The 13,173-nt window shown below is 57.7% G+C and overlaps 1 protein-coding gene across 6 annotated transcripts in view; it reads left to right on the top strand.

The window, feature by feature from the left end:
- Positions 1-12,784, top strand: part of TMEM63B (transmembrane protein 63B) — a 25,332-nt gene extending 12,548 nt beyond the window's left edge. For all 6 annotated transcript variants that reach the window (XM_010818208.4, XM_005223461.5, NM_001163939.1 and 3 more), the window contains 15 exons: positions 84-154; positions 4,177-4,257; positions 4,720-4,843; positions 5,428-5,561; positions 5,642-5,779; positions 5,920-6,073; positions 7,333-7,439; positions 7,674-7,760; positions 7,934-7,999; positions 9,166-9,328; positions 9,915-10,020; positions 10,973-11,140; positions 11,365-11,480; positions 11,602-11,682; positions 11,971-12,784. In XM_010818208.4, the coding sequence (XP_010816510.1) occupies positions 84-154; positions 4,177-4,257; positions 4,720-4,843; positions 5,428-5,561; positions 5,642-5,779; positions 5,920-6,073; positions 7,333-7,439; positions 7,674-7,760; positions 7,934-7,999; positions 9,166-9,328; positions 9,915-10,020; positions 10,973-11,140; positions 11,365-11,480; positions 11,602-11,682; positions 11,971-12,156 (1,782 nt within the window). In that variant the 3' untranslated portion in view covers positions 12,157-12,784. The remainder of the gene's footprint in view (positions 1-83; positions 155-4,176; positions 4,258-4,719; positions 4,844-5,427; positions 5,562-5,641; positions 5,780-5,919; positions 6,074-7,332; positions 7,440-7,673; positions 7,761-7,933; positions 8,000-9,165; positions 9,329-9,914; positions 10,021-10,972; positions 11,141-11,364; positions 11,481-11,601; positions 11,683-11,970) is intronic.
- The last annotated feature ends 389 nt before the right edge of the window (positions 12,785-13,173 follow it).

Here is a 13,173-nt window from a genome sequence, read left to right on the forward strand (position 1 = left end):
TGCCCCTCTCTGCTCCCCCATTCCCCACCCCCTCTCTGAGAGTCAAGCCTCAGGAAGACAAACTGGCCCCCTTCACTCCCCAGGTGAAGCGGACGCTCTTCATCAACGGAATCTCCAAATATGCAGAGTCAGAGAAGATCAAGAAGCATTTTGAGTGAGTAGCTCCTCCCCCCGTCCCCAACCCCAGGACCCATGGACCCTTCTTTGCCTTCTTTCAGCTCCAAGAGCATCGTTGGAGGCCCCTCTCTCTCCGGGGGGGCTCAGGGGCTGTGGTACAGGGTAAGGGGTTATGCTAAGGAAGAATTCTCTGACTCCAAGGTGGTCTAGCAGTTGGGCTGGACTTCAGGTCCCTCAAAGAGCTGGAAAAATACTTGAAAAGTGAGTCCCTGGGCCTTTCCTCTTCCTGGCTTGAACTGGGTCATGGTTTGTCGACCCCAGGTCCACGGGCCCTTGAGGATGTGGCCTTCTCAGAATTGTGCGTGGTGTTCTGGAGACTGTGCACGCGGACTGGCAGGGAGAAGGGTCTCAGTTTTCAGTGTATCCTCAGGGAGCCCAGGAGAGCTGGGCTGCATGTTCTCTAAGGTGCTTTTCAGCCAGAAGTCTGTCTTAGTAAAGTGAAGGAAATCCACCGCCAGTGGCCAGAACAGTCTGTATACAGCATCTGTCCATCTGTCCACTCAGCAGTTGTTCTCAGGTGCTGCTGAGGTCCATGTGGTGGCCTGGGGACTACAGAAATGAGTGCAAGACCATTGAGTTCTCAGGGCTACACAGTGAGGCGGCCAGCTTTAGAGGCCAGTCCAGGGTCTGCTTAGAGATTGGTCTGGGGACAGTATTAGGAGTTGGCCGGTGGTCCTGACTAGGGCCATTGGTGGTCTGGATCAGGGCTCGGTCTCTGGTGAGGATCAGGATTTAGTGAGGTCGGTTGACGTGGATGAGCAGTCAGTTGTTGTCCTGGATCAGGATGGGATTGGAGTCGGATCCCAGACCCCTGTGTTACAGAATGACTGGTTTGTGACCAGGGTTTTCAAATGAATCCCCTTTTTTATTCAACGTGCATTTATTGGTCACCTTCTGTGTGCCAGACATAAATCAATTAGAAACAGGTCCTGCCCTCCCACAGAACAACAGCTATAATTAGCTCATCAATCATTGGTCAGTATGAGAGAACAATTTGGGGTCCCATCTGGAGTTCAGGCTATACTCAGCATTAGGGGGCAGCCTGGGTCAAAATTAAGGACAGCGTGTGCTGAGAATTAAGTGACATCTTAATGTTACCATCCAAATGGAGTCAGCTGTCAACTTGTATAGACAAGTCCTTTAGTAACTTGTCTATACAAGTATCTTTTTTTTTAATTGACCCTTTCTTTTATTTATGTATTTATTCGGTTGCACGGGGTCTTGGTTGTGGTATGTGGAATCTAGTTCCCTGACCAGGGATTAAACCTGGGCTCCACGCGTTGGGAGCGCAGAGTCTTAGCCACTGGACCACCAGGGAAGTCCCAATAAGAGGTCTCTTTTGAGCATCTTGTGTCACACTGGAGCAGGAACCTGGGGGTATGGCAGGAAGCCTGCCCACATCTGCCTATATTCTAACAGGGAGAACCAGATGGCAAAGAAATGACCTTGGCAGGCCCGGGTGGGTGCTTAGAAGAAAACCAGAGCAGGGAGAGGGGCGGAGGGCGGGGTCATGGAGGGAGAGGGGCAGAGGGCGGGGTCATGGAGGGAGAGGGACAGAGGGCGGGGTCATGGAGGGAGAGGGCAGAGGGAGGGGTCATGGAGGGAGAGGGCAGAGGGCGGGGTCATGGAGGGAGAGGGCAGAGGGAGGGGTCATGGAGGGAGAGGGCAGAAGGAGGGGTCATGGAGGGAGAGGGCAGAGGGCGGGGTCATGGAGGGAGAGGGCAGAGGGAGGGGTCATGGAGGGAGAGGGCAGAGGAGGGGGTCATGGAGGGAGAGGGGCAGAGGGCAGGGTCATGGAGGGAGAGGGACAGAGGGCGGGGTCATGGAGGGTTGCTGTTTCTGATGGGGTGGCACCGGGGCTCTGATGGGGTGGGCACCGAGGGCTCTGACAGGGTAGCCTTGAAGCAGAGCCCTCTGCACTGAGGGAATGAACCCTGTGAGTCGAGCATCCATGGATCCAGCACACGTTTGTCGTAAACTTACTATGTGGTTTGTCCCAGGGAGACAAAGAAGAGTCAGACTTGAGTCATGTCCATGAGGAACTCACAGTCCAAGATTCCTGTTTCAGGGGTCAGTCTGTTGTATTCTTTAGGAAACAGCCCGATTGGCCAAAACCATCCCAATATTGTAAAGTTAATTATCCTCCCATTAAAATAAATAAATTTATTTTAAAAAATAAAGTAAAACTAACAGTCAGGGGGACTCCCTGGTGGTCCAGAGGTTAAGAATCTGCCTTCCAGTTCAGGGGATGGAGCTTCAGTCCCTCACTGGGGAATTAAGGTTCCACACGCTATGGGGCAACTGAGCCCATGCACCGTAATTGGAGAGCCCTCACACTACACTGCAACAAAGACTCGATGCAGCCAAATAAATAAATAAAAATAATGTAAAAATTAAAAATGAAAATAATGTAAAAAAATTAGCGATCAGCCTATAACCAGGGGGTTTGGGGAGACTGCAGTCCTCACTGGAGTTTTTAGTGTCATGATGAGCATTATTTCATTGACTCATCCACTCAGCACAGCACAGTGGGTATTTATTGAGCACCTACTATGTGAAGGCTGTTGACCCAGCACCTGGGTATATGGTGCTGAGCAGGAGGCAGCCCTCATCCTTGTGGAGGCCCTGCTAGTTGTCAGTATCCGCCAGGGTCTGGGTTCCAGGCCTGGGGTCTATCTGGATTGGAGGACTATCCCAGAAGAATCAGGGGATAACCTGTGTGCAAAATCAAGGAACCTGCGTGGTAGGGATTAGGGGATTAGAGATTAGCTGGGTGAAAATGAGGACTTAGCCTGCCACAGGGCTGACAGCCCTTCCAAAGATGAACCTAAAATGGTTTGAGCAACAGCAGTATCAGGGGGCTTCCCAGGTGGCGCAGTGGTAAAGAATCTGCCTGCCAGTGCAGGAGATGCAAGAGACTTGGGTTCGATACCTGGGTGGGGAAGATTCCCCTGGAGAAGGGAACGGCAGCTCACTCCAGTATTCTCGCTGGGAAATCCCATGGACAGAGCAGCTTGACACACTGTAGTCCATGGGGTCGCAATGTGTCGGACACAACTGAGCATGCACCCACTATTCTAATCCTATATCCAGTGTCAGGGGAAGAGTCCAGAGCCTCCTAGGAAGTGCCTTTCAAGGACACCATCCCAGATTTAAGTTCCCAAATTCTCATGGGTTTGTGAGATCCATCTTGTTACATTAGAATCATGTCTCCACATCTTTAACACTTGGTATTTCCTTCTTTAAATATTAAACAAACCAAAAAAAGGCAGGACCTCTATCTAGATTAGGGATTAGGATCAAGGAGCAGTGTGTGATCAGGATGAAAACGGAAGTGTTCCTCCACGCAGGCTGTAAGCCTCCCTCAAGCCCTACTGGGTACCAGCTACTGAGAGTCTGGTCAGTCTCAAGTCAAGGTGGAGTCAACCTGGGCTCATGGTTAGAGGGTCAGTCTTGGGTCTGGGTTATGCGTCAGTTGGGTCAGGATAAAGGAGCAGTCTCTGGTCAGTGTTAAGAGGTCAATCTCAGGTCAGGTTTCAGGATCAACCTCTGGTCATTTTTGCACCAGAGACCATTCTGTAGCCCGGGGCTGTGGGTTGGTTAGGATCAGCTGATGGTCAAGGCTAAGGCTTGAACTGTCACCAGGTCTCCTGGGAACAGGGTTAAGAGGACACCCAAGACTAAAGGCAGTTTCTGTCCACGTAACGTCCCCAGCCCCAGACAAGCAGCAGACCACAGCTGTGGTGTCCCCAGCTCCCTGTGAGTACGCGCTCTCATCTGCGTCCGTGCCCAGGCTTAGCTGTGCACACTCCCCCGACGCGGATGAACAGGAGGAGCAATTCCAAAATTTTATTCTTGGGAGCTGTCGTCTTTGCAGACTCAGAAAGAGGGGGCTTGAACTGGGGCTGTGTGTCTTGAAGGTGATGGGGTCATGGAGGAAAGTTGGGGACAAGCAGGGGGCGGGGTCCCTGCCGAGGGTGATGCTGGACTATGTTTCAGGGAGGCCTACCCCAACTGCACGGTTCTGGAAGCCCGCCCGTGTTACAACGTGGCTCGTCTGATGTTCCTCGATGCAGAGAGGTAGTGGGGCTGGGGGTGGGAGGGCAACATTGGAGGGCCCCCTGCCCACTGTGGGGGGCATCTTGGCTGCCACTCAGGAGTCTGGCTCCCCTTCCAGCTGTTTCCCAGGGCATCTGATTTTAATTTACCCCTGGAGCGCTTGTCAGTTCAGCTCTGGAAAGAGCAAATCCTGGAGGTTAGAGGAAGGGGTTCCACTGTCCCCCCCCCAACTCCATTTGAGGATGTACCCTTTCTCTACTACAGTGTGAGAAATTTAGGCTATGGGAAGAACTTCTGGCCCTCAGGGGATGGTGGGGAGACCCTGGACTGGGGACATGTCTGAACCATGCACCCTAAGCAAACCCAAGAGCACAGTGGCTCTTGTCCTCGGGGAGTGGACTGCATGACCCCGAGCTGGGCCACCTACCCATCCTCCAGCAGACCGAGCTGGGCGGTGGGTGACCGGGCGCCTGGGTCCCACAGAAAGAAGGCCGAGCGGGGAAAACTCTACTTCACAAACCTCCAGAGCAAGGACAATGTCCCCACCATGATCAACCCCAAGCCCTGTGGTCATCTGTGCTGCTGCGTGGTGCGCGGCTGCGAGCAGGTACGAGGCGTCCTGGGCTCAGCTTAGGTCTCAGGGCCCCCCGGCCAGGGTGAGTGGGAGGTCCTGGGGAGGCAGGTCACAGCGGAGACGGATGCATCTCCCAGTTAGGCCCGTCCCACAATCTCAGGAACACCCAAACACACAAGCAGGCCTTGCACATAAATACCCCAAGGTCGAGAGGTCCCAGAGGAAGCAGAGCTGGGGTGAGGACCACCGGCAGGGGCACCCCTCCCATCTGTTCCTACATCCTGGACGTCCTAGTCCCGCTGTTGGGTCTGTTCCCTATACGTACAGCAACCAAGTTTTCAAAACCCAAATCAGAAGAGGTCAGCCAAGAGGCCAACTTGCTGAATTTACTAGCTCTGTGGCTTTCGGCAAGTTTCTGGACCGCTCCGTGCCTCAGTTTCCTCATCTGTAACACAGGGCCGCTTGTACCCACCTCTCAGGGTGCTTGTGAGGAGAAGCGAGTGACGGAGAGCTTAAGGCCATGCCCAGGCTGCAGTCGGCTCTGGGCGGGGCCTCTGGGTGAAGGGAGGGGACTGGTGGCTTGACCAAGGCCCCACCTCACCCGTCCGTCCTGGCAGGTGGAGGCCATCGAGTACTACACGAAGCTGGAGCAGAAGCTGAAGGAGGATTACAAGCGGGAGAAGGAGAAAGTGAACGAGAAGCCCCTCGGCATGGCCTTCGTCACCTTCCACAACGAGACCATCACGGCCATGTGAGCCCTGCCCACCCGCCCCAGCCCCGAGGGGCCGGCTGGGGCTCTGGGTCCCCGGTAACCGTGCCCCCCTCCCCCAGCATCCTGAAGGACTTCAACGTGTGTAAGTGCCAGGGCTGCACCTGCCGCGGGGAGCCCCGCTCCTCGTCCTGCAGCGAGTCCCTACACATCTCCAACTGGACCGTGTCCTACGCCCCCGACCCCCAGAACATCTACTGGTGAGCAGAGGGGGATGGCGCTGGGGTGGTTCTGTGGGGCCAGTAGGGGCCGCAGTGGGGCTGGGAGGAGACGGAGGTCCTAGGTATCTCTGGGGTCCGGTCAGGTGTCCAGCCCCAGAGTGACGCCTCTGCCCTCCCAGGGAGCACCTCTCCATCCGCGGCTTCATCTGGTGGCTCCGCTGCCTGGTCATCAATGTCGTCCTCTTCATCCTGCTCTTCTTCCTCACCACCCCGGCCATCATCATCACCACCATGGACAAGTTCAACGTCACCAAGCCTGTGGAGTACCTCAACGTAAGGCCCACACCCCAGCCCCCAACACTGTGCACCAAGACACAGACCCCAGGCCCCCGATCCCCCCGGCCAAGGGCCCGTGAGGGGCGTGGAACCAGTCTTCCTCCTGCCCAGTCGAGCTCTTGTCCTGCTTTTCCAGCCCAGCCCCGCTAAGAAGGTCCCACATGACAGTGGGCTGCAGACCCCTCTGTGCTCTGTCCTCAGGCTCTCTGCCTCCTTTCACCAGGAGAGGCCTCCCTCGGTTCACACTCACCTAGAGAGGCTCCCCAGGAAGAGAGAGCCTGGGTCCGTCCCTAATTAATCATGTGACCTCAAACCAAGTCCTTCTCCGCTCAATCTTTCCAGCCAAAGCGTGAAGGGCCAGACCAGATCCTTGGCCTCCAAACTTGGATTCTGATGCCTTTTATCCAAAGAAATCTTACATGAAACTCAGTGTGGAAAAGCAAGGTCGCTCAGATGGCAGTGGTGGTGGTAGGGGGGAGCTTCTGCTACTCTGTCCTCACTCCGCCTCCAAGCCTCCTGGGAACCTCAAAGTTCATGAGAAGGCACTTTGAAAATCACTGGGTGATAAGAGCATACTAGATAAGACCCAGGCTGCCTGGGTTCAAATCCACCCCCCACCCATACTTCTTACTGTCTCATTTATTGAATCTCATTTTGCCTCCATTTACTCATTTTTAAAATGGGGTAATACCATTATTGTAAGAATTAATACACGAAAAGTACATGATCAAAAAAAAGACCATCATCAGTGCTTGGCACATAGTAGGTGTTCAGAAATGCTAACTACTAACACAGTTCACGCAGGGATTGTACAGTGGCCCTGCCCCAGAGGTGCTGGGCTTATTTATTCATTTGGCTGCGTCGGGTCTTAGCTGAGGCATGCTGGAGCTTCACTGCGTCACGCGGGTCTTTCGTTACGGTGCGCAGATTCTTGAGTTGTGCTGCAGGAGACTCAGTAGCTGCGGGATGTGGACTCTCTAGTTGTGGCCCTTGCTCTCCAGAGCATGCAGGCTTTTGGTTCCTCTGAGGCATGTGGGATCTTAGTTCGCCAGTCAGGGATTGAACTTGCTACCCCTGCACTGCAAGGCATGGTGGGACTTCCCACCAGGGAAGTCCCAATGTTCTGGACTTCCAGTGAGGCCCTGGGAGCTGGGGGGGTGCCCAGGGCTCAGTGGAGGAGGGGGGCAGGTAAGCCACGCCAGCTGGGCCCACTAGACCGCCCCTACCTGACCCATCCTCCCCACTGCCCTCTGCAGAACCCCATCATCACCCAGTTCTTCCCCACCCTGCTGCTGTGGTGCTTCTCAGCCCTGCTCCCCACCATCGTCTACTACTCTGCCTTCTTTGAAGCCCACTGGACACGGTGAGACACCCCCTATACCCACACAGTGACACTCCTAGGTGCACGCCCTCCACCTTCAGACCCCCCACGCCCTGGGCAGTCCCAGGGCTGGCAGGGGAGGGATGGTGACTGGGATCCTCACCTTGGGAAGGCCCCCTCCTTCCCAGTGGACCTTCCTGGGACTGCAGGAGCTTGGGGGAGCAGGCACGGGGCTGGCTTGCCTGACCTCTGCCCCACCCCGTGCCCCCACACCAGCTCCGGTGAGAACAGGACCACCATGCACAAGTGCTACACCTTCCTCCTCTTCATGGTGCTGCTCCTGCCCTCGCTGGGACTGAGCAGGTGGGTTTCGGAGGGAGGGGTGGGAGCTGGGGTGGGGGACGGCAAGAGGGGGAGCAGCCAGGGGCTCCAGGCCTGGGGCGCGTCCTCAGAGCTCGTGGATGGGACTCTCTCCCCTCTGGTGTTCTGGCTACTCCAGCCCCCAGCACCTCTATCTCCTCTCCTCCCCTCCCCAGCCTGGACCTCTTCTTCCGCTGGCTCTTTGACAAGAAATTCTTGGCTGAGGCAGCTATCCGGTTTGAGTGAGTGACCAGGGTCCCCAGGGAAGGAGACCAGATTGGAGGGGTGGGCATTTCCCCCATGGGAGGGTGCAGCAAAGCCCCCACCCCTGCGGTGGAGAGGAAGAGGGGCTTATATCATGGTCAGGCATCCCAAAGGTCACCCCCCGCAACAGGCTGTCTTGGGTGCATACATGGGATGTCCAGGGGTCTGTGTAGGGAACCTCTCTGGATTCTGAGGTCACCCTTAGGGTATATTTGGGGCTTTGGGGCCTACACTCAGGGGGGTTTCTATGGTGGGCTCTGGGGCTTGTATCCTGGGACTAACCGTGGGAGCTAGAGCTTCACTCAGGGTGTTTGGAAAGGTCTGTAGTCGGATCTTGGTTGTGCTGAAAGTCTCAGGTGCCACCCCTTTGAGTCTCTCTGGAAGGCTCTTGGGCTCACACCTCACTCAGAATGACCACGGAGGATTCTGGGGGCTCACACCTTGGGGTGTTTCTGGGGCACAAGCTCTGGGAACACCACTGAAGTCTCAGGCTGTCACCCAGAGGCATGACTGTGCAGTTCTCTATGGGGTCCCTTCCCTGGGAATCCCTGTGAGGGGGTCTTGGGGACACGTGCCATGGCTGTTTATGTGGGAGCAGGCTCTAGGGGTCTTGCTCTAGGCCATCTGTAGTCACCTTGGGCTCATATTTGGGGTGTCATGGGTACTGACAAAGGTCCCTGGGCTCCCCGCCTCTGAAGACTTCTGGGGGAGAGTCTCTGGAGCTGAGTTCTGGAGGTGTCGAAGGCTCATACTCTGGGAGTTACTCTGGGTTAAATTAAGATCTAAGGCAGGGAGCCTTCAGGGTGTTCCTGGGGCTCACAGGGAGGGGGGTGGCCGTGGAGATCTCCAGAATCATCCCCTGAACACTGGTCTCCTTAGGGGTCTCGAGCACTCTCTCCAGGGGTCTTTATGTGGCACAAGTTCTAGGGATGCCTCTGGGCTCACACACACTGAGGTTATCTTCGGCTTACTTTGGAGGCATCTGGGGGTTCACATTCAAGGGGCGCTGAGACATGGGTGCTTTGAGGGCTCAGCTGGAGGGTCCATGTGGAAAAAGGCACCTTGGGGGTGCTGGCACGCTGGCAGTGGGCAGGGGGGCCTCCGGGTCCCCCGAGTGCAGAGCTGGAGCACTTGGTGCCCGCAGGTGCGTGTTCCTGCCGGACAACGGCGCCTTCTTCGTGAACTACGTCATTGCCTCCGCCTTTATCGGCAACGCCATGGACCTGCTGCGCATCCCTGGCCTGCTCATGTACATGATCCGGCTCTGCCTGGCGCGCTCGGCCGCCGAGAGGCGCAACGTGAAGCGGGTAGGGCCGCCCGGGGCTGCCGCGGCCCGCACAGCACCCCCTGGTGGCCCAACCGGAAACTGCAGCAGCCGTGCTAGAGTGTGGGGGCCCCAAGGGGCCGGGACCTGGGGAGCCGAGTTGCGTGGCCCTGAGTCTTCCCCTTCCCGTCTGGGGCCTCAGTTTTCCCATGCGTACAGTGACATAGCGTAGCTTAACCCTGAAGGCCCCTCCAGTTCTGACAGTCTAGTGTTCTGTGATGGGAACTGGGGGAGGTCTGGATCTAGACCCAGGGTCCCTCTGCCCTAATCCCACACAGATGGCTCTGGGCATCCAATTCCCAGGCCCACCAACCCGCCAGACCCTCATCCCTCGAAGGCCCCTCCCCAGGCCCCATCACTGTACCCACCCTGACCTCCATCTCAGCCACAGCCCCTCTCTCTCCATCAGCTTCGCCCTGCCCTGCCCTGGACACTGGGTTCCCTTCCCAACCCCAGCTTCTTTCCTGGCCCCAGAGTTCCTGTCCCTTTCCCTCCCACCTGCCTGAGCCCCTCCAGTCTTCCCCTCCCCTCCCCTCCCTGAGCGACCCTCCTGCCCATCTCCCCCCCAGCATCAGGCCTACGAGTTCCAGTTTGGCGCAGCCTACGCTTGGATGATGTGCGTCTTCACGGTGGTCATGACCTACAGTATCACCTGCCCCATCATCGTGCCCTTCGGTAGGCACCGCCGCGCCGGGACCTGGGCCCTGCTCGGGGGGACCCAGGTTCTCTCCCACTCCACTCTAGCAAGGCAGGCCACCCGAGTGGACAGGGCCCTGGCTGGGAGACCGGCCCCTCGGGCCTCCCGCCTGGTCCCTGGCTCAGTCTGGGGCTTGGCCTGGGGGGGCAGAGGGTAAAGCCATCTCAGCTCAGGCTGGCTTCGGCCAGTGTGCTGGGTCCCTGGGCCACATCTCCCCAACACAGCCATATTCCCTCATACCAGTGCCTTCATGCAAGCGGGTATACTTGGACACAGATCACATGCCCACTGAGGAGTCCACACGCACACACAGTCATACACAGGATCCACAGGCACACTTGTACACAGCCCTGTACACTCAGGAAAGACCTTTGGGTTTCAGGGAGGGTTTGGGTCCTTACCTGCTGTAGCTGCACCATGTGACCTCGTCAAGTCCCTCTTCTTTCTGAAAAAATTAAGCAAAGTTTCTCTTCACCCCCATCATTCCCCCATCTGTCCTTTCCCCCCCCACTAACACCCTAATCCGTTCACCACCCTCCCTGGTTATCGAAGGCTCCAGACTCCCAAACTAACCACCTTGTCCCCATTTGAAACGTCCTGTTCCCTCAACCTCCAGGAAGAGAGACCTTACCGCCTGACTTACCCTCCTCTGTTTAGGGTCAGGGATAGGAAAAGAACAACATGCAGGAGGGTGCTTGCTGACCCAAGCCAGTGGATTCCTAACAGTGAATTCCTGGTGAGGGGCTGCAGAGTGAAGGGGTTGAAGCAGGGGAAGCTGGGGTCCTGTGGTCCTGCGAGGGCCTTGGGGCTCTATTCTCTACTGGGCCTGGGGCGGAAAAAGCAGGGGGCCAACCCTCCAGAGACCGTGACAGATACACGTAGGCCCGACAGCGCTGGTTCCGAGGTCAGGGCCGGTGTGGCTTCCCCCAGGGCTCATGTACATGCTGCTGAAGCACCTGGTAGACAGGTACAATCTCTACTACGCCTACCTGCCGGCCAAGCTGGACAAGAAGATCCACTCAGGCGCCGTCAACCAGGTGGTGGCCGCGCCCATCCTCTGCCTCTTCTGGCTGCTGTTCTTCTCCACCATGCGCACGGGTGAGGGCCGCCCCCCACCCTTGGGGGCCAGGGAGGGGCTGGCGGCAGAGGACACTCCCGCCAGGGTCCAGGCAGAGCAGGCCCCGGGGGGATCGCGGGCTGGGGGCCTGGGAGAAGCCGCAGCATATGGGAGCGTGGGACTGCGTTCAGGAGGAAACCCCTGGGAGGGGGGCCCGGAGGAGAGACCGCAGCTCTTTCTCTGCCCTCTCCACCCCCCACCCCAGGGTTTCTAGCCCCGACGTCCATGTTCACATTCGTCGTCCTGGTGATCACCATTGTCGTCTGTCTCTGCCACGTCTGCTTCGGACACTTCAAATACCTCAGTGCCCACAACTACAAGGTAGGGGCGAGGGGGCAGGGAGGCGGCCCAGGGCGGAGCCCACGCGCTGGGGGTGGGGGGGTGGGGAGCTGAGGGCAAGGGCCTCCCCCCTCACCCACTGATTCATTCCGGGCCCCTCAAGATTGAGCACACGGAGACAGATTCCGTGGACCCCAGAAGCAATGGACGGCCCCCCAATGCTGCCGCTGTCCCCAAATCTGCGGTGAGTACCCCGCCCCCCCCACCCCCCCCACCCATGGCCAGGCGCGGGGTGGGGGAAGCATGGCTTCCCCACGAAGCTGGGTGTCTTATCAGTCATCCAGGAGAGGGGGAGCCTGTCCCAGAGCCCGGGAATGGGGTGGGAATCTGGTTCCACCAGCTGGGGGCTCTGCTCCATGTCCCCCCGCCCAAGGAGAGTTGCTGCCCCTCCCCCCACGGGCCGGGAGATTCCCCCACCCCCACCCCCTTCCCCACGAGGGCACGCTCACACCGCCCCCTTCTCCCCCTTCAGAAATACATCGCTCAGGTGCTGCAGGACTCAGAAGTTGACGGGGACGGGGGTCCCGGGAGCTCGGGGGACGAGCCCCCCTCGTCCTCCTCCCAAGACGAGGAGCTGCTGATGCAGCCTGACGGCCTCACGGACACAGACTTCCAGTCTTGTGAGGACAGCCTCATAGAGAACGAGATCCGCCAGTAAGGGAAGGGAGGGCCCTGGCGGCCACGCCCTGCCCCCGCCCGCCCGGCCCCCCACGGACACTAAAAACAAAACGCTAATAATTTATTAGATCTAAAGCCCCTTCCTTCCCCATTCCCTGCTTTCATTAAGGTATTTAAACCTGGGGACTTCACCGCTCTCTCCCCCACCACGGAGGGAGGGTGGGTGGGAACTCCCCCCCAACCTCAGTGAGGAGAGCCCCGAGCCGGCCCCGGGGCAAAGAGGGGTGTGGACAGGGTTCCCCCAGATCAGTACCCCCCTGGGCTAGTAGTATGATCAGGAAAGGGTTAATGAGAGCCAAGAGGGATACCTGGTGCCATGGCTGGAGACCTGGTGGGGGCAGACGGACCAGGGGCTGCCCCCCCCAGTTCTTACCTCCCCTCCCCACAAGTCCCACTGGGATCTAGCACCCCAGGGAATTGGAGCCTCCAGCCCCTAGGGGGTTGCATGAGAAGGGAGAGGGTGCTGAGCGGGAGGAAAGAGTCCAGCTCTGAGCCAGGGGGACTGACCTGGGGGTGGGGGTGGGCATGGCTGACACTGGAAAATGGGATTTTGCACTGGTTTTTTTGTTTTTTTGTTTTTCCTTTAAAATAAAAATGAAAAGCTCCGAGGTGGGTGTCTGATTTGTGTTGCTGCCCTGGACTCGTGGCTGGGGTCCAACCACCTTCTCTTGGTCTGGAGGACCTGCAAGATCAGCATCCCCACATGACCTGGGCAAGAGATTCCTGTGTGTAGTCTCGGCATCTCCATCAGGGAGAGGAGAAAGTAGTGGCAGGGGCATGCTGTGTTCACCATGCCAACCTCCCCAGCACCCTCCCCTTGCACCCATGTCCCCTCACCACCACCCTGCCTCTGCAACCTGCCCTGAGGAGATTGTGGGACCTTTCAGACTGGGGAACAGGGACCCAGGCCCACACTCTGAATCACCAAGACCCACACAAATAGGACAGAAATTCAGGGGAGAAAGGCCAGGGAGAGCCACAGATTCCACGCTGGTCC

The sequence above is a fragment of the Bos taurus genome, chromosome 23 (genome assembly GCF_002263795.3).
Source record: "Bos taurus isolate L1 Dominette 01449 registration number 42190680 breed Hereford chromosome 23, ARS-UCD2.0, whole genome shotgun sequence".
Lineage (NCBI taxonomy): Eukaryota > Metazoa > Chordata > Mammalia > Artiodactyla > Bovidae > Bos > Bos taurus.